Raw genomic sequence first — 25,968 nt, forward strand, 5'->3', positions numbered from 1 at the left:
TTTTATTTTTTGTTTGTGTGGCCAAGTATCGCCCTCTATTGACCAGCTGCCACTGCTGTTAACTTCATTCACAAAAGAATTGCCAGAAACTTTTTCCTGTAGCCACAAAATAGTCACACCCACTGGTTTACAGTAAGGACAGGCAAACTTCTTTCTGGTTTTCAGCCATCCAGAATCACAGCTTTTATCTCTGCCGGTTAGCCGGGGTCTGAGAGTATGAGACAGCTGCTTCTAAAAATAACTCAGCTCACCTCCCACCAGAGTGCTCTGCCTCGTTTTTCTCTCACGAAGGGCTGACGCAAACTAATGTTGGTTAAACATCAGAAGCAGCATACCACCTACCCTGAAGGCTCTTAGAAGTCGTCTGTTTCATTTCAGGAGCTGACAAATACAGCCATGAAGAGCCTCAAGTTTCTAGCGGCAGAAAGTTTTGTTCAGAATGGTCCGAATGCTTGTAGGAGCCTTCACTGCTTGTCCTACAATCTTTACCCAATCCTTTTCAAAGCCTGCTATCTGCGTGAGCAAGCAACAGTGCTCCATGATTTGGTCCAGACGTGGCCTCTCGCAGAGCTCAGCTTGCGTAAGTTATTGGGCAACACAGCGGACTGCCCTGATGACCTTACCTCCCGTACCTGCAGGCTATGTCTAAAGGCCTTTCTATCAGGTTTAAAGGACTATGTGCTTCAGGCTCCAAGCACTTATGCCAAAATGCTACGTACAGTAGATATGATCGGACTGCAAGATACAGAACATCAGGCCTGTCCTTGTAGACGTAGGCTTGGCCGCTGGGCACGGACTGAGCTGCTTACCCGTATGTGCTATGAGACTATGGTGAACATGCAGGATGGCAATGCCGCACCTTCGGCCTTTGACGTGCAGGTAGACGTTCGAATGGATGCTTTTATTACTGGAAGAAACTACGAGGTGGTGATCCACGCTCTGTTGCTGCGCAGACATTGCCCATTAAAGCTGCAGTTTATAGGCCTGCGCGTGGACTCGCTAATCCTAAAGAACCTCTTTTACCTGCTAAAACTGGTGGAATCACATGACCTGCAAAAGCTGGAAGTAGTGCACAACGTACACCTGGAAGCTCCACACATTGAAGTGATGCTCTCCCAACTCAAGTTCCCTCATCTGCGCTCGCTAACGTTCCCGGCGCAGGCGCTGAACGTACACAGGTTGGGTCCGGACGACCAAGGCCTCATGGGACTTCTTGGTGAGCTGATGAGCAAACTTACAGAGCTGAGAGAGCTCTACCTGAGCTTCTCTACTTTGACAGGACACCTGAGGAAACTTTTAAGGTAAGATTAATGCGAAGCTTGTCAAACCATGTATTTAGCCCGTCATGTGTGTGGCTCGTCATGTCAAAATATGTGTTCTGCACGTCATGTGAACCTACATGCATCATGCATTATTTCAAAATAAGTGCCTGCTGCAGATGCTCTGAAGGGGTTTATGATAAAAAAGACGCTCATGTTTGCCAGATACTTGCGTAATCTCATGCGTAATCACAGTAATCCCAATTTTTTTCTTGGAATTTGAATACATGCAATTTACTCCTTAGACCTCCCTAACACACAAACTTTATGCCTTCTTTGATTTTATGTTGGTTAAGTTAGTGAAATATTAGGTTTTATACTTGGTCACAAAAGTGACCGGTGGGAAACATCATAGCCGGACTTAATTGAAATTCAATTAGACATATTTGGGTGATTCTCACGAAAACTTGGTTTTAAAAATGTCAAGCATGAAAATGTAAAAATTGCTTAAATTTACTTTTTTCCCCACCAGACATTGAAAAACAAAGTCTGGAGTAAATGGGAACATTAATTTAAAAACTTTTACTTATCATTTAACACTTTTTGTAACAATTTAAAAAATTTGTCCTAAAAAATCTCATTACCGCAACAGTCAGAAAACATCAACACTGACATATTTTCAAAATGACATGACAAACCTGAAAGAACATAATGCGGAGATTCTGCACATGCATTTAAAATCAAAGTGCTTCTATTAATTAAATTAACATTTAATAAGCATCTGTTGTGGTAATGATAATCAAAATGTCGTGTAAGCATTCTGACAAGACAATATTTCAAATTATCTTACCTGGTAGCCATCTTGAAGTAACTGGTCCATGTGCTTGGTCACTCAAAATCAAACTTTATTAAAATTCTGTATGTGTGCTTAAACTGCTCTCAAAAAGTGTTGCGGAGGATGAGAACATCAGGCATGGACACATCATTTTCCTAATTTTTCTTCATTATTATTATACATGAATATTCAGTAAATATTTTTTCTGTCATCTAAAGTAGTCTAGCAAAACATCCATTTATTTTTCTTCTTAATATTTTTGTGTTAATTTCATTAAATTACAACATAACGCATGTTCAAACACAGCCGGACACATTGCGGTAATGAGAATTTCAGCAGGAAATGAGATAAAATTTACAATTATAAATTCTTATGTTGAAATCACACATTGTGCAAGGTAGAACACAGTATTGTGTTAATTCTGATGCTTTTTAATGTTACTATATTACACATTTTAAAGCTAGAATAATTAGTGCCGTGGTGTTTCAATGGTTTTGTGAGAATCACCCATTTACATTAGAAACAGTGTGTTATACTACCGGTCACAATTGTGACCATTAAAAAAATCCTCAAAATATATCTGTAGGAGACCCCACCTACAAAATTGATAGTTCTATTTGTTAATTAAGATGTTTTAATTCTTTTTGTAGTAGTCTGAGGTAGACATCTTCTTCTAGATGTGCAAGCAGGAAGTAAACTGATCTGGTCATGTGACCTTTCACCCAAGTCACATGACATTGATACATATTAATCAAGACCATCTATTGTTTCATTTAAAAGTTTAATTTCTTGTCCAGAGCCAACGTCAACACTTTTAGAGCTTTCAGAAATAAGAAAAAAGACACGGTCACAAATGTGTCTTGCGAGTATTTTGTGAACGTGAGCGTCTCTTTTATCATAAACCCTTTCGAAGCGCTTGCAGCAGGCACGTATTTTGACATGACACAATGCACATAAGGTCAAATGAAGCACTGAACACATCTTTTGACATGACGAGCCACACGCATGACACTCAAAAACACATATTTTGAATGCGCGTCCCAAGGAAGAGAAGTCACTGGCCGCCCCTGCACAAGCATAAAACAAAGTTTATCTTTATGAAAAAGTAATGATGATGCGAGAGCTTGAAAGGCTTTAAGTGAGACTAGACTAGTTATTTGGGTCACGGTCTAAATGAGCTTTGTTTACTTTGTTATTGGTATGGTGTCCGTATTTGACTTTGTGACCGCTAGACTGCAGACAGGTGCCCCATTGCAAACATAATATCAAATAAGTAGGCCAGGATCATAGCAACAAAATGTTTTCCATATTTAAATAGCAGCTCACATGTCTGCGCACCGTCAAAACACTGAGCCTCATGTAAGCTTGCATTAACAAATTTGTGGTGCCAAAACATTGTGTGAGTATTATTTACATGTTTGTATTAGTAAAATATATTTTTAGTGTTGCTGTACATCACATTATTGAAAATTGATTTGTATTTTTTCAAGTTAAAGCCTATGGTTCATTTGTAGTGGATACTTTGTCGTACATTCTGTAATGTATTAGATTTGTATTGTGAAATGTGTGCTACTAGATGTGGACAAATTACATGTAATGTAACATTATAAACAGCAGATTAACTCAAATGTGTCACTTTACGAAAATCTTCTTTTAAAAACTTGTGCTGTTTGTTTACATATTTTATTTTTATGTCATGTAATCTAATGTAAACCAAATGTCTGTTTATTCCAGTCCTCTGAACACTCCACTGCAGTGTATTGACCTATCAAACTGTAACCTCAATGGAATAGACATGGCCTATTTCGCAAATAGCCTTCACAGTGAGCACCTAATAAAGCTGGACCTTGGTGGTCATGAAATAGCAGACCTCTTCCCCAACACCTTCCGGAAGCTTCTGCATCGCTGTTCAGCCACGCTCACTAGTTTAGGACTTGAAGAGTGTGGACTGGGTGACGAGAGTCTGGATCTGCTCACCCAAGCATTGGCACCATGTAGTAACCTACAGGAATTCAAGATCTTAGGCAACCCATTCAGCACATCCGCCCTGCGCCAGATTTTCAACATGCTGGCTCAAGGTTTTCCTGCTTTGAGGTAGGACTACATGTATAAATCATCAAACATCATGTTTGAATGTGTATTTTATTGTTGTCATTTAACTATGTTACATTACGCAGATATGTTGAACTGCCCGTCCCTCGTGACTGCTATCCTGATGATGCGACCTACCCGATGGATGACTGTACCTTACTAAATTATGACAGAGAAGAGTTTCAGCAAGTTCGGAGTGAACTTGTGGGTATCCTAGAAACAGCAAGAAAAGGCCACGTGGAAGTATGCACACCATTGTCGGGAGTCTATGATCCTGACATCAATGAGACGAGTAATGAGCTGGGGGTCTCCATGCTGCAGTCTTTCAACAGTGTTATAGGCAACTTCATTGATGCAGTGAACAGCGTTACCCAGGACAGACAGCAGAGAATGATGGACTGAACTGTTCATAGTAAACTTGGTAGATTGTATAAGAGAAATAGTTTATATATATACAGTACTGTGTAAAAGTCTTAGGCCACCATCACCAGCTTTGTTGTTTTCACTCTTTTTTAAGATACAAACAGGAAATACAGGAAATATTGTACACTAAATTAAAAACAAAACAGTTTTCAGGACTAAATGTCTTCTTCAGGCATCAGTCAGTGTTTAGTGTGACCTCTCTTGGCAAAAAACACATCTTGAGCTTTTTTGAGAAGACTGAAGTCATTCGATTCGAATTAGGATTTAATTTGATTTAGGTTTAAGAGATCCTGCAGTTGTCTGCTGTTGCTCAAGTGGAAGGGGAGTTTACCCTAAATACTTGACACTTCAGCTTATACTTTTATACTGTTTTTAATACTACATACACATTTCCTGCATTTTCTGGTTGTATTCTAATAAAGAGACTGAAAAAAATTATACATTATCACTACACAATTGCAAAAACAACTAATGTAACGGTAGCATGGTGGCCTAAGACTTTTGCACACTACTGTATATATCTATAAATCTCTGAATAGGTAGATGGGAGTAAATATGCTGAAACAATGAAGCTAATAAATCTGTATATTATCTACCAATATGTTCAAGAGGACCTAGGTAAAAGGTGCACTAAAATACACCAAGCTTAGTAAACATACAATTTTTATGCACTAATTTTGTGCTTAATATACAAAATATTAGTCTTTGGTACTTGATAAAGTTAAGAACATCGAAGTGTACGCATCTGACCTGTTTTGAGACACCACTTATTTCAATACACTAAAAATCTATTTAAGTATTTCTGCTACTTAGTATATTTTTTTTTACTAAGTAACAGTATTTTTAATAAGTATACTTGTAGTGTACAACTTTACACTTTAAAGAGATTGTTCACCTTAAAATGAAAATTCTGTCATCATGTTCTCATCCTCACGTTGTTCTAAACACAAAAAGAATGATGAACACAAAGGAGGATATTTTGAGAAATTATGGTAAACACACAGCAGACCATTGACTTCCATAGTAGGGAAAAAAGATTTTGGAAGTATTGTGATAAAATGTTTTGATAAATGATGGTAAGCACACAGTTGACGGTACCCATTAAATTCCATCAATTTTTTATTCCTACTATGGAAGTCAATGGTCACTATCTTCTGTGTGTTTGCCATCATTTCTCAGGGTGTCTTCTTTTGTGTTCATCGGAGGGAAGAAATTCATGCAGGTTTAAAACAACATGAGGATGAGTAAATGATTTTAAGGTGAACTATACCTTTAATTTAGCACAAATTATTCAAGTATACTTTTATCTGGGAACTAAAGAAACTGCATCTGTATTTGCTGTGAAATGGTTAATTTTTGTGTCATTTAGAGGAATGTGATGCTGTTTAACATTTATTACTTTAGAAATGAAACTGTAATTAAGTTGTAAAGGCAAGGGTAATATTTATGTATATTGGGTATTTATTTATTTTTGTAGAGAAATACAAACATGGACTTTATCAAAATGCATTCTAATTAAACTCATTAATATTATTTGAATTAGATTTGGCAACATTGGTTCATTCACCTTCAAACTTCAATGAAAACAGAGATTTAAAGATTTTTCTCAGAAAGAAATTTTTAATAAGTACAGGGACTCACAGAATACATTTTCTATTAAATACAAGATAGCAGACATCAAACAGAAGCTTCAGCCTTATCACATTTACTCTATTTCTTCTGCCACTCCTCTTTTTCCTTTCGTTCACGGATCACCTCTTCAAGATAGGGCTCAAGGTAATGCGCATCCTGCAAGGAACCAAAATAACACCACATGAAAAATGTTGTTACCAAATGAAGATTTCACAAATGTTCTTAAGCCTCATCCTGTTCACCCCATGTGAATTTTCTCCATACAGTGAAATAAGAGAACAGATGTATATGCGCTCCAAAAATAAACACCATAAAAGCTGGCACGTTACTCACAATTCTGCCATTTTGCACTGGTCTTGTGCCAACCTTGCATATTAAATATTTGATATTGTCCCAATTCATTTTTCCTGTATAGGGAACATTCTTGTGTGTTCCACAAACAAAGGAAAATCACATGGGTTTGAAAAAAAAACAGTATGTGTAAGTACATGATCTTTGCATTTGCATTCATGTTTCTGCTTGTTTAAAGTGGCAAGTTGGCAACAAAAAAGTCTTAACAAAAAAAAAAAAAACAGATCAAAGTATTCCATTAGTTGAGACTTAGGGATACTTCAAAAATGAAAATGCTGTCATCATTTACTCAACTTTATGTTGTTAACAACCTTTATGAGATATTTTGATAAATGATGATACCCATTGACTTCCATAGTATCTGTTATTCCTACTATGCAAGTCAATGGGTACCATAACTGTGTGCTTATACTGTCATTTATAAAAAATGTCTTCTTATGTATTCAACAGAATAAAGAAATACAGGTTTAGAACATCATGGGGGTGAGTATATGATGATTGGTTTTTCATTTTTGGGTGAACTGTCCCTTTAAAGCTTGACAGTGTACACACTTGTTTACCTCTTCGTATTTAGTCCACTGGTCTTTAGGAAGTATCTGATGTTTCATTGAAAGATCCATGGCTCTTTTGATGCGGAACATCCTATCGTTGTAAACTGGTTCTGGGAGCCGACGAATGGCCTCTTTCACATCAGAGTCTTCATTGATGGTATCATCCCGCAACAAGCCTGTATAACATCATGTGGCATCCATTGGTACATGTGTTTGTGGGCAATGTCTTTGAAGGTCACAGTACCAGAACTACTATAAAAGAGATGACACTACTTACCAAGCTTGTTGAAACCGCATGCATTATAGTACCATTTCCTGAAGCCCACCAGGAGCCTGCCGGTTGCAGCTACATCGGGACAGAAAACAAATTACATGTTGTAAAAATTGGAAAGAGTAAAAAGACAACAGTAACCAATTAAAAGTTAATAAAGCCACGTGACAATTATTATTTATACTATACTTAAGTTAAGCAAGTATAGTACTGTATCACAACTTATTAAGTGTTTAACCCTGACGAAGATTTCTCTATATATACAGCTAAGATAGTGAAACATTTATCAATAATAAAATCAAGCATTACAAAGCATCTATTCATGAATATATAACACGGACATATATCGCGGATAGGGGACACACAGTAGAGGACATCAGTACTTTACATTACAAAGCCGACAACCGAGTCAACTAACAGTCACTGTAAGAGCACATAGCAAATACAGACTCGTAAAGACGTGTTTCAAATGATGACACAAAAATCGTATGCTCCCGATATTAAGAAAATGCTATATAAATAGGGACAGCATTTACCTGGTGCCCTCGACGCCATTTTTATTCGCCTGGAAAGCCGCACTGTATTCTGGGTGATTTGTGACGTCTACTTGAAGCTTTCTGCTTTGCGACTGCGCAGACCGACTGTCGTATGACATCACAGTATCGGGCTTTCAAATAGCTCTCACGCTACTTTGATATCTGACGTCGATCAGTCTGCGCCGCGCTTATAAATTCGCACGAAATTAAACAAAAATACCATAAAAGTGAAAATTATAGTATAAAAAAATTGCAATTTACGTATTTTTATTGTTAGCACAGTTTTATATAAAGAAAAGCACTTAAAGTGTCAAGTCCATTTCGAATTAAAATCAATTATTTTGTTGCGTATCATACAATAAATATTTTGTTTGTATAATAAATTATGAAAAGCAATATATATATTTATTTGCATTTAAACAAATAGTATGAATCACATAGTCCATGAGTTAAGGTGCATTACTTTTTCCTGAGGTCAGACTGACCTACTTTTCCTAAATAGCTGTGTAACCAACAACATAACATTCTAACAAAGGTGATCTGATATCATTTCTACACCTTTGTAGTTTGCCTTGTGTAACTGTGCCAAAGGCAATCATTAGTTTGCTAAAAAAATTCTCAAAACATTGTCACACGACGAAAGAGGACAAAGTGATATATCCATTTTAAAAAGTTGTTGTTTGTACATTAAAGAGCAACTATGGTCCGATTCACGATTTTACATTAACTTTAGTGTGTGTGTATTAGTACATGTTAATGCAAAAGGAACAAACCCCAAGGTAAACGTTTCCAATGTAAATCTCTTTTCTTAAACTACAACAAACACACGGATTGTAGGCAACAGTTTACTTCCTAGGCCTGTTCATGCAGACAAGACTGACATTATCATAATTCCTCCTGCTTCGGACTCACAGCCTGTAAGTTAACTTCTGTTAGCAACCGAATCTTTCAAACATGGTAAGGAGCGTCACATTTACAGCTGACGTCAGAGGTATTCAGGCCAATCACAACGTACAGATTAGCTGGCCAATCAAGGACACAGTGCTTTTCAAATCAATGAGTTTTGTACAAAATCAATGCATTTGAAAAAACAGTATATCTGGAGCTACAAAAATGTACAGTATGTTGAAAAAAATGTTGTTTTTTAACCATAAACCATGCGAATACACAAAAATAACGTTTTTAGCAATGAAATAGGTGCACTTTAAACAAAAATAAAAGAACAATAATCAATATAATGTCATATTTATTTTGTACATCTACAAAGTTTTTTGAAATCTCTCAAAATCTTCAAGAGTTGCTAAAGCCACATCAGAGCAAAAAGCTTCATCAGGCAAGAAAACCAAGCGATCCAAAGAGATGTAGTTGGGTTGAGATGGCTGGTACTGGGCCCTGCCTAAATACTCTAGGAACTGGTGCCTCTCCTTGATGCGAAGAAACTTGGCATTAAAGACCTTTTGAGAAAATTAATAAAAGTCAGTGAAAATAATGAATATGTTAAACAGTAATACCATTAAAGGTAAAATCATATTGTATTTCATTTACAGCACAAACACATGCTTTTCATATATTTAATATAAAAGCATATTTCCCTAATATCTACAAAAAACAAAGTCTTTCGGAAGCCGAATTAATGTATCTGTACCTGTGGAAATTTAGCAATAAGAGAGTGTGGAACACCCATGGTGTTATGAACAAAGTCAAATATTTGGGTAAGTTTTCTTTTATTCCCAATCAGAATCTTAGGAACTGTTGTGACAATGTGCTGTATTTCATTGTCACGAAATCCAAACTCCAGTTCACAAACCTAAACAAAAAAGACACAAAGTATCAATTAAGTATCACAGATAATGAAATAAAAAAGAACAAAGATTGTGTCAGACCTTTAGATTCTCCTTTACTGGCTCTAAACTGCCACACAGTAGTTTCGGTAAACGGATCACAATATTACGAGTCTGAAAGCATAAATCATGGCACACAAATGATAATTTCCATAATAAAAAAAATATTATGAATTATACCAGGATGAAAGGGATAAGTAAAAGTTAGTTTTTCTGTACAGATGTATGCAGTGCAACTTCACCTTCTCAGAACTGAGACCCAACTGCTGCTGAAAAAATCCAAGGCGATTGTCCAGCCTCTCAACACTGAAGTTAAGAAGGTATGGAGCTTTGCTCACCATGGCAGCCACAGACTGAGTACTGAACTTCTTTGACTTTAGATATGACACCCTTTGAATGGACCACAGAAACAAGAGAAGAAAATGACTTTCTACTTGAAAAGTCTGTGATGTAAGCAAACTCAGGGGTTTACAGACATGTCTTTATCAAATTAGGTAGTTGAATTAATTAGGATTGTCCCTCTCACCTTGCTTCAAGGTTTTCCAAGCTTTCTGTAAGGATAAAGGGGTTCTTAGTAAGCAGTGAGCCCAGTTTAGTCTCCTCAACTCCTAGATCTTTGAGGAAAAGTAGTCTGGGTGCAACATCAGTGTGGAAGTCTAGTTTTACCAGCATAGATCCCACATTAGGTCTCTGCTCTAGCTTCCAGAGGTCGACACCTGCAAATTCACCCAAAGGTTAGAGAAACCCCCAAAACTTTTATATATTTTACTAAAGATTGTATTAAACTCACCAAGCTGAACCAGTTTGCTGAGAGTTTCGGATTTATCCACATAAGGTCTGAGTGTGAAAGAGACCGGAGGAAGGGCTGAAGGTACTTCGATCTGTACTGCTTCATCCTCAGTGATTTCCTGAAATGGTGAGGGACGCACAACTGCTTCCAAACCTGTAAAAACCATGATTATTAACACAAGTATCAGTGGTATGTACGTGTATGGGTCTTAGGGTATCTTGTTAGTAAAGGAAATAACAAATACCAATATTATGAAGATCAGAAATTGATGTTTGGCTTAATTCTTGATGCAGGTCAGAGTTGTTGAATGTCACACACTGCTTATCATCACTGTTATTTTGAAGATCTGGTGATGCAGTTTGCGGGTGTACTCCACAGTTCTCTGTGCTGTATTTCTGTGAGAGATTGTGGACAGGCAGCTGTCTGTGGCTGTGCCGCAGCAGTGCTGGTCTCCATGTCTCTGTGCTGTATGTCTGTGAATGACTGTGGACAGGCAGCTGTTTATGGCTGTGTGCTGTGCTTCTGACATCATGTGAGCGCTGATGCAAGCGTGTCGACTGCTGAAGAGCTGCAGATATTCGCCCAGGTCGAAATACACTCACACATCGCTGACAGAGATGCATGATGACTGTGTGCAGATAACATGGTGGTTATTGTCCAGTTTTGTTACTTTTCACTTCTACTCTATCACGTGTAACGTTACTAGCCTACATTGTAAAATGCAAGGATGAAAGCGTCTGCTAAAGACAGTGTGGAATATTTGTCTACTACAATCATGAACAAAAAGCGTAACTCTACTACTACTATCATGTACTACTAAACTGGAACCCTCTCAAAATACATTATTTATAAAACGTTTTAAATGATTTTGTTTTGTACATAGATTATAGATAGATTAAATAATTCAGGAACTATAGTTTTTTAAATACACAACGATATCTAATGTTTGTGTTAGCTATAAACTGACAATTAAAAACAATACATTACCTGTTTTCAGGAGTGGCAAATATAACTTGTCGTTAGATGCTGTTTACACATTCACGTGTCTTCTGTTTGCAGTGTTACTCCTCGCTCGTGGGACGAAAACTCAGTAGTCACAGCGCCATCTAGCGCATAGGCATACATAGTGTCAGAGTACTGTAATGATTCATTTAGCACAGGGAATATTTTGATTAAAATTTAGTTTCAATGGAGTGTTTAGGGTTAAAATGAAATAAGAGAAATGTGTATGAGCTTTAAGAGATAACACATTATCAACAATAGTATGCATCTTTAATGTAAAATAGGTTTAAAAAATAAAAGGCTGTGCCATACTGGGCCCTAATCCCAGAGGTGATACATAAAACAGAGCAGTCATTTCTATTACATTTCTGAATATGATGCACTAAAGGTGGCTTTCATACAAACAGCAGATAAACCAAAGACCAAATTGACTGGATTATAAAGTGTTTGCACAACAAATGGCACAGTATTATTTTAACCAATGTATAACACAGTATACACACAATCAGTTTAGATTTGTTTGCCTGATAAACAACTTTAACTGAATGTGCGTTTGGATCAATTTTCATTCAGTATAATTTAGTAAAATGTTAATGTAGTATCCGTTTATAGAGGAATAACAGAAGAACAATATCTTGGTCAATACTTTCCTTTAATATTTCACAGAACTACGACAGAATTGTATTTCGACCAATTTTTAAAAATGTTTGGAGCAGCTAAAATGTTACTCTTTACAATTTAAACAAAGAAAACACTTTCAAGAAAGTAAACAAATTTGTTGCATGTCTACATGTAATTCAAAGCATGCAAAATGACAGGGCCTTGCCTAATAAATAATATATGAAGTGGTTTAAAACCTTGATAATTAAAAAGAACTCAAGACTTAAAGCCTTTCTAAATTAGTGCAACAAACTTCTACAGTACGCAGCTATGAAACATCATTGCTATGATTGGAATCAGACTTTTACTTTGCTAAAAAAACACCACTATTTACTAAAATAGGCATTTCTATATAGTTGATCTGCAACTCTTGAAATCTTCAATTTATATTTTCAGCCTCGCCAGATCAAATTAGTTAAGACAATCTTTTCACAAAATCTTTACCATGTAGTTTTTTGTTACTTCAGTAGTATTTTTAAAAACACGTGCATGCTTTTATGGAGTAAAACCGCCGTAATAAGCACTTTTTTGACATTATAAAATGTTTTTTTTGCATGTAAAACAGCAAATGTAGTGTATGCATAAAAACTCACATGCACAGAAATACATAACACATCATATACAAACAAAACCATTATAAAGAATGAAACCTGTCAGTTTAGGCTGTAAAGAATTAGTCTATATAATGTGAAATCTGGGGCCTGGGGTAGCGATGATGTCACTGTAGGGCTCGTCCTGTCTGAGTTCTACCGCTTGCTGTTTCTTTAGCACCAGAAAGCTGTAGAACTTGGCAGCTGCTTGTTTCTTGTTGTTGTTTCTGCACAGCTCCAGCAAGCTGATCGATTCTGCTCCCGTCTTAGCAATGACTCGCTGTGGAAAGACAAGGTACGAGTGAGCCATCAGAAAAACTGAGTTGAACACTTTATTCATTTAATGAAAAAAGATTTAAATGATTTACAAATATAAAATCAGTTTATGTCTTATTTTAGACGAAATATGTTGATTAAAAGCAGCAAATAAATGAACCAAACCTGTAACCCATGCAACATCTGCTGCGTCCTCTTGTTCCATCTCCTCTCCTCCTGATCCTGGTCTCCGCTCTGACCCTCCTCCTCCTTTCAAACACAGATTTACAATCAAAGATGTGTGTCTATCATATATCATGTGAAAAATTAGATTTTTTTTATCACACTCTTAATGGATTCTACCTACAAAGTGATATTTCTGAATGGTCCGAGGTAAGGATTAAGCGGATTAGATGCAAAAGTATTTGATAAAAGTATAATACGTGCCGAGAGCATTCGGTAAATATCATTATCTCATTTATGATAGAGGTGCATTTAGCGGCTTTTGCATTTGCAGCATTGTACATCCTCCTCCTCTTCCTCCTCATCATCATCCTTCTTCTCTTTGCTCTTCTCTCCTATCAGGTCGAATTCAGTGATGAATTGTGAGATGTTGGTCGGCTCCTCAGGAGGCAGTTCCACCTGCTGCATGTTAACGTGTTGTGTCGACACAATTGAGGAACGGTCATCTTCAAGCATCTTTATGAAAACAGGTGAGAATAGAGAACCATTTGAAAGAAGATCATGTACAGTGGGGGACTAAAGTCTTAGGAGTTATGTAGGAAATCATATTTTGCAAATCAAATTCTTATGTTTATAATATAAAACAGTGTTTTTATTAAATAAGAAGAAAATGCATTTTTGCTAGTGGTCTCAGATTTTTGGACTAATACCAGAAATATATTTAAGCATCTAAAAGGCACTTAGCACCACCTGGTGGTTATTGTGAGGACTAAATCATAACAGACAGAAAATCATTTAATTAAAAGATTAATTTAATTCATTACATCTTTATTTCATAATGTGGCGACAGCTGCTTTTTATTAGTGGCCTTCCACATGCTGAGGTAGATTTTTGGCAGACTTAAACCAGAAAAGGAACTAAGGATGAAGAGCCTGTTTATTCTGAATATAGGACTTACAGGCAGAGCAGGCTCTGTGTCCTGAGCTTTGCGCTTTTGTCCACGGGGTCCGGATGGTGGAGGCATAATTGACTCGTCGAGGGTTGTACGACTGCCTTCCAAAGCCGAAGCCTGCAAAACACTGGGTTCCTCCAAGATGGTCTGATCTGGAAAATATCAAAGAAGATGAATAGTTACATATACCGTATTTTTCCAACTATTAGCCAGGTTTTTTTCATAACTTATGGTCAGGTGCGCCTTGTAAGTCAGTATGAATTAATTTTGACATTTATGAGGCAAGAGACAACATTACCGTCTACAACTGTGAGAGTCCGTTATATGATGCTCCTGTATTTATGTAATTCAATGGATTCAGTAATGTGGAATGACGAGTCTGCGAACTTCACACTATTTGTTTGTTCAGTTAATTTAGACTATTCAACCTTCCAGGTACTCCGGTGTGGCTTATATTCCGGAAAATACGGTAATGCTATTTTCTACATGATCCAGTTAGTAGTTGCTACAGCCTCGATTACCAATGATGTCTCTTTGCTGAGACAGGGCCTCTTCTCGTGGCACCTCAGGGTTTTCTAAGTCTTTGAGGAACTCATCCAAGCTGTCTGCTTCTCCACCTTTCCTCCTCTTCCTCAGTTCATCGGGAACCAGAGGGGTCAGGCACCTCGTGAACATCTGCACAGAGAAGTAGAGCGGATCTCAGAACAGGTGAAACATCAGAATAATACTTTTTTATGCCAAGACCACAAAAATATCAATCTGAGGCTTTAAGAGATTTTTAAACAGCAGTAACATTCAATGCTGAGTATGGATTTTGTTTCACTAAAGCTTGTATTAATCCTTTGGTCTTGTTCCAGGGATCTATCCTGACCTTGAGCAGTCTGCTGTTCCAGAGGGGCTGAGCTGGCAGGGAAAATAGCTTCTCAACTCCTCCTGTTTCTTTCCACATCATCAGCTTCTTGGTGGGGGGAGCCAGATCCAGGGTGGTCACAATGTCAGAGTAGTCACTCAGCTGAGCACGGATGGTCTTACTGTCCAGCTCCTTTACACTGTCCACAATCAGTTTCCTCTTCCTTTTCGCTTTGGTCTCTTTCACTAATGTAGTATGATAAAATACATCTAACATTAAAATCACTCCAACAGTGGTCCGGTGAAATACGCTGATCTGAACCTTTAGCGTACAAATACTTTTAAAACTAAGTCTGTTTTGGCTGACCTGTGATGTCAATGGGCTCTAAAGCAAAAGCCTCCTCTTCGTTATGGACCAGCGTGGTCTGTTCTGTCTGGTCTGTCATGGTGGGGAGCTGCTCCACTGGACCAGAATCTGGACTGTCTGGACCTCCAGCTGCTATTGGATGATAAATACAAAATGTAATTGTTAGGAACATTGAAAAATATTATGGTGCTGCTATGTGGATTCTTACGTGAAAGGTTGTCAAAATCATCATCGTCCTCTGCACCGTGGTCCTGGGGCATCATCACACTTTCGGCGATGGCTGGTGGGTCATCAAAAATACCACCTCCATCCTCATTACTCAGCAGTTTGTCCACTGTAGGCATAGGAACCAGTTATATAGTTAATACAGTAACGTGCACATTAGATGCTCGAGCAACTATATAAACAAACATTTTTGGGAAAGCATCTATTTACCCAGCATGCCTCCTTCACTGCTCTCCATAGGATTGTCTCCAAAGTCATCCTTGTACTGGTCATACTCAAGGTGATTGGACTTGTCGGCTATCTGCACGCTACTTGACTCTGATTCTAGCAGCAGGTTGGATTCAGATGCCCCGTGAATTATGTCCACCTCAAATGCACCTTCTTCACGCATCATCTCTCGGTCATCCATCCCAAAATCAGCTGTGGATGACAATGCATTATTCAGTATAATAAATGGTCAATGTCTGCCATAACCCACCATCTGGCTTTGAACTGCGAGTAAATCTCTGCGATTAAACATGACCTACAGCAATGAACAGAGAACAGAATATGCCATACCAAAATCATTGTCTTGCAGTAAATTAAGATTGCCCACTTCTTCTCGCATGGTGATCTCCTCCACACGGGACTGATTCAGGGTGAACTGCTGAGCAACATCAATGTCGCTGTAATCCACAACATAGATCAAGTCAACAAGAAGTCTAACCAATAAAGCGTATTGCTGTGTTAAAAGTGATTAAAAACTAGTTAAAGCTGCACATACTCCAGGTCCGGAAGTGGCTGGTCGAAGTCATGAAATTCTTCAGGTAATGTGATGGCATTGTAGGCAGCTTCACGGTTCTCCTCCGGCAGGTCAACCACACCTTTGTCAAAGAGTTCACAATGCATTTCTCTGCCAGAATAAAATATATATGCTGCAGTGTAACGGTATGCATTTAAAATAGCCAAAACCTACCTGGGCGAAAGGCCATTTTAATCTTAATAAAAGCCTCGTTACAATCTGCCAGCAAGTACTTTGCTTTTCTGTGGTAGATCCTCACAACACCCAGAAGTAAGTGACCAGATGTGCGGAGAGCCATTTTTACCTATCAAAAATGAAAAATATTATTATAAATACTTTAGGTTGGTCTGCAAGACATTTTAACTTCAGAAATGATATTTAGAAACAGTAATAAAGTAATAACAAGTATGCAGACCAAGACGTGGCATTTAGGGATGTGCGATATTAAAGAAAAATTTCAGTATAGCATGCTAGATGTTCTATTTGGTACAATATTTCTATTTCTTTCTTTTCTAAATTAATTTAAATCGTAAGTACATATGTTTTGTATTTCAGGAAAAAGATAGCATCGCAACAACATATTTGCCAAGTCTGGTTATTATACGACTTTGGGCTTTTTTTGTAAAGTCGCAGGAAAAAATGATGTGTTGCTGGTTTTTGGGGTTATTTTATTGCTGTTTTCTATAAAACATTGATTGACATTGTCTGCTCACAGCTAACATTTCACCCCTTCCTCCTCTCTCTCATTGCCCAAAATCATGTAGACGCAGAACATTTCCACATACATTGCCACCAACAGAATGGTCCAAAATATGAACTCTCAGTATATTTTGCATTCACTGTAGCCTTAGAAGACTGGATTTGCTGCATGGTCCCAAGCCAGGAGATTTGATGTGGGGATGTACAGAGATTTTAAAAATATATTTGCAATGTATTAAAAAACAGGACATAATAAAAAACAAGTACATTAATAATTATAAACAAGTAAACTATAATTATAATATAAATTGAACCATATGCATCTGTTAGTATTAGAATACTTTTTATTAAATGTTTAATACGTTATATTTTAAAGGATCTCATCAGGGCTCAACGCAAATAATTTTTTATACTGGCCCAGTCGGGCAAGTGGTTCAGGTTTTCACTTGCCCTGCCAAAATTTTTACTGGCCCCAATAAAAAAATGTCAGTGTCACATATTTAAAAATAATAATTCAAAAGTCAAATATAATTGTATACATAAAACAGACATGTTCCAATGAAAAAAGGCTCCCAACTTTTCTGCTTTACCTGTAAACTGACAGCAAACTGTGCAAAATATTGCATATTTTTTTGTCGTGTGTTTTACCCAAGTAAATTTCTGCTTCCAAGATGTTAAATAATATACATTGATGAAAATATATTTTAGTGACTGAGGGTGAACCACTGGCCCGATCGGGCAAGTGACAATACTTTTTACTGGCCCGAACATCTCTCACGCTTGCCCCGGGCCACCGGGCAGTCCGTTATGTTGAGCCCTGGCCTCTGCAATATTTACTTATCATATTAAATAAATATTTATTGACATATATAGCCAGATATTTATATTTATATTCTTGTTAAGCAATAGTTCAGATCCCCTTTAGTGCTGTTGTCTTTTTCACCTTCTCCATCTTCCCAGTCTTATTTTGATCAAAGGTGATTGATTATGAATACATCATCCTGCTTTGTTGGAATTCAAAGATTTTTATAATGTAACGTGAAGTGTTCCGGGTAACACATTACAAGTAACAGGCATTACGTAATAATATTACTTTTCTGATGAAACGAGTAAAGTAACGCATTACTTCATAAATGTACACGTTAATATTTGAGTTACTTTTTTTTTAAAGTAATGCGAGTTACTTTTCAGTTTAATTAATTCAATTTAAAAATAAAATTATGTACTGAATTAAACTAAACATATTAAAGTGGGAATAGTTTGAGTCAAAAAAGGACATGCAGGCCAGAGCTTGACATTTTTGCAATTATAAAAAACACCTGCAAGGCCTGAAAGAGATCAAGCCTCAGCCAAGTAAGAAAAAGTAACTTAAAAGTAACGTAAGCATTACTTTTCATGAAAAGTAACTAAGTAATCCAATTAGTTACTTTTTTGGAAGTAACTTAATATTGTAATGCAGTACTTTTAAAAGTAACTTCCCCAACACTGGTAACGTGTAAACTCAGATTAATGTGTTTTAGGCTGATTTACTGCTAGAACGTTTATGATAAATACTGTTGATAATAATAAATAATAATTGGGCTTGTTTTTTAAGCAATGGTTGCGTATTTGTCTCGCAGGACTTGACTACACTGCACAACTTTTGAAACTGAACAGCCATGTTTTACTGTTGCATAAAACAAATTTTAACTATGTAAACAAACAAAAATAAACAAAATAGATATTACCGCTATCATGCATGCGTATCCAGATACTATATTATCCGCGTTAACCTAAAACTTTGACCATAAGTTACTTCTTTAAAGTATCACAATTAAATCACTCAATTATCGCAAACTATTCCGATATGCACATCACGCTACACACATTTGCAATATTTTCGGTATATTGCACAGCCCTATTTATATTTCATGACCGTTTATTTACCTTCGGAGAGATGATGCTCTCTACACTGCTCTCCAAATTACACTCAAACACATGTGCCTTGGTCAGTTTCTTATCCCAGTGGGCCGCTAACCAGATTTTGGCCAGCGGCCCACGCTTGCTAAGGACAAAGTGAGCGTAAAACATCGTCCCTGCACCTTCTCACACCGAGGTGGGGTGGGACGCTGCACCTGCCAAGAAAAAATGAATTGGAATTAGACACAACACTACAAAACATGAGCATGATCATACATGAGCAACATCTGATGACATTTACATTTTAAGGCAGAGCATAACTAAAACAACGTATTAAGAACAACGCAGAAATGTCCATGGTCTTCAAAACACAATTTTAAAAACTTTGATTTATTCATTTGTTTGCTAAAATGTTTGAATACTGTAATAATGTAAAAGCGTATAATGAATGTTTTTTGTTAAAATGTAACACTGTATTCACGTTTGCTGTCAAACTAGAACACTGTAGCAAGTATATTTTTGAATTGTAACAAAGCAAGCAAACAAATAAAGCTATATATGATTTATTTTAAAGGTCTACATTTGTTGCTGTTTTCCCAGCGAAGACGCCCACATTAGAGATGGGTGTGTGTGACTGTATGGGCCTGTGTGATGCTCAACCAGCACCACAGTATTTCATTCCCTATCCCTGCCTATCAGTGTGATTTTATTTTTTTTAAATCACGTCTAATATTTTTCAATGACTGTTAATAAAAATAAACCATTTTTTAATGGCTAACAGAAAAGCTAAGAAGCTAACGGTCTGTTGTCGCGAGATCAACATCTGTCGGCTGTCTGGAATGTGTAACGTTACTGCGGCGCGCGCAATGTGCGGCTCGTGCTTAACACGCGTAAAGCCGGGCAAACATATCTTTCAAATACAATGTCATTATTATGTTAATAAGAGCTATTTAGTAGTATATTAATTGCAAGCGTCTTTCATTCACAGCTGCTGTATGGAGACAGCGCAAAATCTTCTAGCATGTTTCAAAACCTATGATACGCGTCCGTTGCATTCGGTGAAAGTCACCGTTTTACGTTTTAGTTAAAAGTACTTACGAAAAGCGGTCTTATCGTAGCTTTCCGTATTTAGCAACCGTATAGTAGGGAACCGTTCTCAACCGCTACCCACTGTACAGTTTCACACTAAAACAAACAAAATGGCGACGCCCCCTCCCGCAGCGAGGTTCTGTTTGAAATGAGCTGAATGTTTATGAGGGATAGAGATGAAGATGTCATACACACAAGAAAAGCTTCACTGTCCATGCCGTGTAGTGTAACTGGGAATTAAATGGAAATGTTTTAATAAGCTATGAAATAATATTTTGTACATTTTCTGTAGAAATTTAATCAAAATAAATTAAATATATTTGTCCAAGCTCTAATAACTTTATCAGGAACGATATACATCGGTTGGAAGTTGTTTATTCATTTATGTTTTCAGTAATGATTAATGATGATTATAGCAAAGACCTGACAGGATAATTATCCTTAAGTAACAGCCTACAAATACTGCTAAATTTGAAGTTCTGAAAAATGAAACAAAAAAATTCATTTATGAAAATTATACATTTGTAAAAATAAGAAATAGAAAATATTTGGTATGTATTTTAATTCCTCTTTACATTTAGCCATTAATTAGAATTCATATTATACCAGCCTTGCAAAGATGAACCTTAAAAGGGAAAAACTCACAATACAATATGACAAATCACATCATATTGCAAAATCCACAATATCTTTATCTCAATAAAGCCACCTGATGGTGCTCACACTCCATCCTACATAAAGTTTGACTGCATAGCATCATGTTGTTTGTGGATGGATGCAAAACCAGAATAAACACGAGCATGATGCAGTTTGATATGCTATCGTACTTTCTCACATGAAAATAATGTTTTCTTGTTCTTTAAAAGAAACTTGCTTTAACTGTGCCATTTAACACGGGCCTATCAGGTTGGTAAAATGTAAATTTGCTAGTATGCATTTGTGCTTTTCAAGCAGAGGCAGAACACAAACAGAGATAAACAGGGGTAATGTTATTTTGGATTAAGTATAATTCACATTCGAAACAATTTTCACAGTTAAAAATGAACAAGCCCAACATGCACTTTCCTTAAACAATATAAAACACAAAACTAAACATCTCTGTGTATATGGTCAAAGCCTTTTGATGCATATGAACCATGCATGATGCCCTTACGCCGTCCTTTGTACTTAATAAAATATCCACTTCCTAAAGTATTTTGCATAAATCATGCTGGGTGCTTGGAGGGAAGGAATAGAGATGACCATTTCCATCATATTACCTTTGGGGTGAGGGGTTTCAGTGTGTGAGAATATGAACTTCCATTACTCCTCCATGACAACTGAATTGCTTACTTTTAATTGGAAATGATCATAACTCTCCAGTGAGCTTTACTACGGGGGGCTTTGTCATGCATTCATTCAAATATGGTGCCTACAGTGTCATCCCAGAATGAGGCATCTATCAAATCTCAGTGCAGGGCACACTTGTTCTTCTCCAAGCGGAAAGGAAAGTGACTTTAGAGGACAACAATGGAGAAAAACTTCAAAGCATGTTTAATCTAGTCCTTCTCATTTTGGACCAAACTTGGTTGTCTTTCAGCATGCACTTTTGCCTTTGCAGGACATGTGCTCCACATGGGCTGGATGCTTGTTTCACTGTCTCGGCTGACGCTGTTTAATCAGGCCTCTAAAGAGTCTCATTAGCGGATAGATGCGGGCAGATGCAGACGAAAGACACAAACCCAGCAGAGACATCTGCACTTGCTTTCTTGAGTAGTCATGAGTGCATTTGCAATCTGAATCTGCAGCCAGTGGGAAATGAGAACAGAACGGGATCTGCTGAAGGTATTAAGGCATGGTGATCACATGGCTTGCCAGATATGAAAACTCACAACTTAGGGGTTTATTGTACATGGCAAATTGAAACACACAGGCAGCAAAAGATCTGATTTTTGGCTACAGAATGCATTCTTAACTACAAAATAATCAGTTTGAAAGCGAATAAGTGTGCGAATAGATTATCACAATCGCTCTTTCTTGACTCTCCGTATGCGGCAGAATTCCCTTCTAAGTGCTGAAGTATATAATTTCTGCACCACTGGCATCAGAAATATGCTGCATGAATTATAATTTAGGTTATCCAAACACTCCCGTCCTCCATTGGTTGGACAAACAGAAAGACACACCCAAACTTATTCCACTGTTTGAGCTGATGTTGCAGCTTATTGGGACAATCGTAGCAACATTAAAAGTGCCAAATTTTTTACACTTTTATGGGGAAACAACCTGCCAATGACTCAAAGTTGTCTCTGCATATTAAGTTAGAAAGGAAAGCTTATTTTAACTTCAAAAAATTACCCCCATCATCTTTAAAAGCACTATGCTTGAAGCGCTACAAAATGCTGTGGTGTCATCTACCACTTTACTGCAGTAAAGCGGAAATTTTACAAGTAACCTTGATCTCACTATTGCCGTGAAATGATGTAGAAAGAGAAAAATTGCCGTTCTTCTAAAAGATATATGTGCTTGAAGCTGTTGCGTTATAAAGAGGGGCAGCAGTGAGATGAAAGGCTGGACATGAACTTCAGCTCTACTGTGACATAGAAATGTAAGATGAAGACTACAGGATTATACCACTGCATCTTCATGGTCTGATGTGTGTTTTTGTTGGGCTTGAGATAAATCCTATACACAAAATCTTCAACAAAATAGGACAACTAGAGAGGAAAATGGTTGTGATAAAGTTTAAACTATTGTTTCATAACTGGTGGGTTGCAACCAAAAAAATACTTTGGGCAAAATGCATTAAAATTAAATACATTTGTGACCCTCCCAGTAAAAAAAACAGCTAAAAGGATTATTTGTGATTTACTTTTTTCTACATAAAACCATCATGTAAAGATGATGATGATGAAGAAGTGAAAATATAACCTTGATATCTTTAATATTGACTCACTCAGTAATATCATAGATTGAAATTAATGTGAAGTCAATCAGTAAAATCAAACTTTGAGACTTTAGCCTGGGATTGAAAGACAGGGTCACCTTTATTGTCCCTAAAGGTAACTTTTCTTTGACTTCGAAGATATGGTTGTCTTTTAAATCAAAATATAATTAGAGCAATAAAAATCCCTATGCAGTTATTATGAAGGTAACATTAATACATTTTAATGTTTGATTTGAAAGATTAAATGTTTTTTCATTGCTAAAAACATTATTTTGTGTACTTGGTATAATAAAATGTGTTCGCATGGTTTAACACATTAATTTTCACATACTGTACATTTTTGTAGCTCCAGTTTTCACTCTCTTCCTGAAACGCACAGATTTGAAAAGCGCTGTGTCCCTGATTGGCCAGCTAATCTGCAAGTTGTGATTGGCCTGAATACCTCTGACGTTAACTGTAAATGTGACGCTCCTTACCATGTTTGAAAGATTCGGTCACAATGCAATGCTAACAAGAGTAAACTTACATGGTAAATGATTAAACTTACAGGCTGTGAGTCCGAAGAGGGAGGAATTTTGATAATGTCGGTCGTGTCTACATCACCAATCCCAGGAAGTAAACTGTTGCCTAAATCCTTGTGTTTGTTGTAATCCAAGAAAAGAGATTTACGGTGGAGACGATAACTTGCGTCATCGTTTTCTTTGGAGTTTGTACCTTTTGCATATCATTAACCAGGGCTTTGAACCAGATTTTTGGTTCGTTCCGAACAAAAACAGTTTTTTAACGTTTCCGGTTTTCTGTTCAACCCTAAATTTGACGTTCCTGAACCGGTTAGAACAAAAAATAAAGTTCCCGAACCGGTTAATAATGTTCCATATCAGCTGTGGGACATACAAATAAGTAGGCTGATCATTAGAACATTAAACTTTAATTATTAGTCTACATAATTTTCTTTCAGTCTCTATCTTGTCATCAAACATGAAAAAAGGCTACATTATGTAAGCGGCATCACTGTAATTCTGACATTTGTTGAGTGCACTTAAACACGCGCACACACAGACGGAGGACGAATTCCAAATGACGCTTCGTGAAGAAGATGCAGCATAAACAGTCGCTCCACATAAAGTGAAAGTTACGTTGTTTTTCAGTGCTTTATTCACCAAATGTATTTTAATGGACTACAGTATGAGGCACAGTAGCGCAACTCTCTCTCAAGTTTATACATCATGAGTTCTGATCTGAAGGGCATAGGGATAATCACATTTGATTGGAGTTGTACCGGACAGATTCAACCGCATGTGCGTCTGTGCATACAGAAAATTGCTCACTTTAGCGCCTTTTTGTGGTTAAACAGTTTAAATCACTTAAGTGTTAACATTTGCTAGCCTTTTAAACACGTGCAAATGATGATTAACTTTCACCCTATTTAAATTTGCGTATTAATCCACCAATCGCATGCGAGCCGAATCGTGGGTCGTGATCTGTATGGATCACGGATCAACTGCGATCCGTTACACCACTAATTAGTATTAAAAAAAACATCTTGAGGGTAGCCTACAATATTTACCTCTTATGATTGAGCAATAGAGACTTGGGCTTGAGTAAGCTACTTGCTGGTGGCAAGCTTCTCATTTCCGGAAGTGAACTTCACCGAGTCATATTGCACAGAAATCTTGTCAAAGAACGGAAAAAAAATAACGGCATTAACCGATTACCATTATTTTAAACAAACAATTCTGTTCTGGAACATATCTTTTTTGACAGTTTCTGGTTTCGTTTCTGTTCCTTGCAAAACATCAAAAGTTTTCGTTTTCGTTTCGTGAACCGGTTCAAAGCCTTGTCATTAACATGTACTAATACACACTTACACACCAAAGGAAATGTAAAATTGTGAATCGAACCATTGGTGCTCTTTAAAAAAATAGTAAATTATAAGGTCACCACTTTTGGTCCTAAAATTAAAACCAGTTGGGATTTGAACATTTGGTATCATTTCCCCCCTAAAGTAAACCAGTAACCCAAATTAGATTTTAATAATTTCTGTCTGCAAAAAAATTCAAGTCAAGTCAGCAGTGTTTCACATTATTTGAGTTGTTGCCCTTGTCACAAACTATGTATTGTATCACAGAGTCACGAATGTACACTTCCAAGAACAAAGTCCTTCTTGACTTTGTTTCATCTCTTCTCTTTCATCTTCCTCTTGAGGCAGCTGTAAGAAATCAATATTCTACAATCTTAACCTGATTCATGTGGTGCAGATATTCAGACTGTGTCATCTGTTGTTATTTGTTTAGTGTTTCCAGAGAGCTGAAACTGGCCACATCAAAAAGGCATAAATAATAACGGGACACAAACAAAGAATAAATCTCCATCCATGCAATGAAACAATTTAGCTAACATTTTCTTTGAATTTGCACCCATGTCCTGTGATGCAAACTTAATTTAACACAGACAGACACAAAAGAAACGATTTTTTCTATTTCTTTTTTCATTAGTCTGCAATCTACTTAGTCTTCTTACATGATGATTTAGTGTCATATTTCAATCTCCCAATGATTTGATGACAAAATGTACATTAGCATTAACAGTAAAAGGTCAATGTTTGGCTGTTTAGATTTGGCAGTCCCTGCTGGAAAATGCTACAAATTCATTATCTGTTGACAGAGCAGCCAAGAAGCTGTCTTTGAGATGAATGCTAACATATAGCTTGCTCCAAGTATATTAAAACTCCTTGATGCACTTGTGAAGCCGGCTTGATGTATCTTCCCAGGAACTCTTTATGAAGTTACAAAATACTCGCAAAGTCAAACATGAACTCAGCAACACTGTCACATCAATCCCAGCTGTCATGGGCGGAGTCATGGCGACAGTTTATTAATTCGCAGACCGCCACTGCAATTAAGACAATGTC

At 37.0% G+C, this 25,968-nt stretch overlaps 4 protein-coding genes across 4 annotated transcripts; 1 reads left to right on the forward strand and 3 right to left on the reverse strand.

Annotated features, from left to right (window-relative positions):
* The first annotated feature begins 324 nt into the window (after nucleotides 1-324).
* On the forward strand, nucleotides 325-5,812 carry lrrc14b (leucine rich repeat containing 14B). Its single transcript, XM_055220007.2, has 3 exons — nucleotides 325-1,301; nucleotides 3,829-4,188; nucleotides 4,272-5,812. The coding sequence occupies exons 1-3, from the start codon at nucleotides 397-399 to the stop codon at nucleotides 4,585-4,587; spliced, it is 1,581 nt and encodes a 526-aa protein (XP_055075982.1). The 5' UTR covers nucleotides 325-396; the 3' UTR covers nucleotides 4,588-5,812.
* Nucleotides 5,813-6,200: 388 nt separating this feature from the next.
* uqcrb (ubiquinol-cytochrome c reductase binding protein) lies at nucleotides 6,201-8,039 on the reverse strand. The gene is made up of 4 exons (XM_055220009.2): nucleotides 7,950-8,039; nucleotides 7,420-7,488; nucleotides 7,152-7,318; nucleotides 6,201-6,396 (listed from the first exon to the last, which is right to left on the reverse strand). The coding sequence occupies exons 1-4, from the start codon at nucleotides 7,966-7,968 to the stop codon at nucleotides 6,319-6,321; spliced, it is 333 nt and encodes a 110-aa protein (XP_055075984.1). The 5' UTR covers nucleotides 7,969-8,039; the 3' UTR covers nucleotides 6,201-6,318.
* A 1,139-nt stretch (nucleotides 8,040-9,178) lies between these two features.
* mterf3 (mitochondrial transcription termination factor 3) lies at nucleotides 9,179-11,726 on the reverse strand. Its single transcript, XM_055220008.2, has 8 exons — nucleotides 11,568-11,726; nucleotides 10,825-11,208; nucleotides 10,581-10,733; nucleotides 10,317-10,506; nucleotides 10,033-10,180; nucleotides 9,833-9,904; nucleotides 9,595-9,756; nucleotides 9,179-9,403 (listed from the first exon to the last, which is right to left on the reverse strand). The coding sequence occupies exons 2-8, from the start codon at nucleotides 11,201-11,203 to the stop codon at nucleotides 9,209-9,211; spliced, it is 1,299 nt and encodes a 432-aa protein (XP_055075983.2). The 5' UTR covers nucleotides 11,204-11,208; nucleotides 11,568-11,726; the 3' UTR covers nucleotides 9,179-9,208.
* A 489-nt stretch (nucleotides 11,727-12,215) lies between these two features.
* rad21b (RAD21 cohesin complex component b) lies at nucleotides 12,216-20,298 on the reverse strand. The gene is made up of 14 exons (XM_073858334.1): nucleotides 20,141-20,298; nucleotides 19,070-19,257; nucleotides 16,619-16,748; nucleotides 16,427-16,526; nucleotides 16,222-16,328; nucleotides 15,874-16,083; nucleotides 15,647-15,772; nucleotides 15,439-15,570; nucleotides 15,094-15,317; nucleotides 14,744-14,897; nucleotides 14,229-14,374; nucleotides 13,613-13,786; nucleotides 13,274-13,348; nucleotides 12,216-13,112 (listed from the first exon to the last, which is right to left on the reverse strand). Exons 2-14 carry the CDS (start codon nucleotides 19,211-19,213, stop codon nucleotides 12,921-12,923), a joined length of 1,914 nt encoding a protein of 637 aa, XP_073714435.1. The 5' UTR covers nucleotides 19,214-19,257; nucleotides 20,141-20,298; the 3' UTR covers nucleotides 12,216-12,920.
* Nucleotides 20,299-25,968: the final 5,670 nt, after the last annotated feature.

This window comes from Misgurnus anguillicaudatus, chromosome 20 (genome assembly GCF_027580225.2).
Source record: "Misgurnus anguillicaudatus chromosome 20, ASM2758022v2, whole genome shotgun sequence".
NCBI lineage: Eukaryota > Metazoa > Chordata > Actinopteri > Cypriniformes > Cobitidae > Misgurnus > Misgurnus anguillicaudatus.

Coding starts and splice junctions, on each gene's coding strand:
- lrrc14b (XM_055220007.2), top strand. CDS start 397: ATGAAGAGCCTCAAGTTTCTAGCGGCAGAAAGTTTTGTTCAGAATGGT. Junction 1,302..3,828: donor CACCTGAGGAAACTTTTAAG/GTAAGATTAATG, acceptor TGTTTATTCCAG/TCCTCTGAACACTCCACTGC. Junction 4,189..4,271: donor CAAGGTTTTCCTGCTTTGAG/GTAGGACTACAT, acceptor TACATTACGCAG/ATATGTTGAACTGCCCGTCC.
- uqcrb (XM_055220009.2), bottom strand. Junction 7,319..7,419: donor ATGCGGTTTCAACAAGCTTG/GTAAGTAGTGTC, acceptor GATGTTATACAG/GCTTGTTGCGGGATGATACC. Junction 6,397..7,151: donor AGTGGACTAAATACGAAGAG/GTAAACAAGTGT, acceptor GGTTCCTTGCAG/GATGCGCATTACCTTGAGCC.
- mterf3 (XM_055220008.2), bottom strand. CDS start 11,203: ATGCATCTCTGTCAGCGATGTGTGAGTGTATTTCGACCTGGGCGAATA. Junction 10,734..10,824: donor TTCTGATCTTCATAATATTG/GTATTTGTTATT, acceptor TGGTTTTTACAG/GTTTGGAAGCAGTTGTGCGT. Junction 9,905..10,032: donor TGGGTCTCAGTTCTGAGAAG/GTGAAGTTGCAC, acceptor TTATGCTTTCAG/ACTCGTAATATTGTGATCCG.
- rad21b (XM_073858334.1), bottom strand. CDS start 19,213: ATGTTTTACGCTCACTTTGTCCTTAGCAAGCGTGGGCCGCTGGCCAAA. Junction 15,318..15,438: donor AGAGCCCATTGACATCACAG/GTCAGCCAAAAC, acceptor ATACTACATTAG/TGAAAGAGACCAAAGCGAAA. Junction 14,898..15,093: donor GGAACAGCAGACTGCTCAAG/GTCAGGATAGAT, acceptor TTCTCTGTGCAG/ATGTTCACGAGGTGCCTGAC.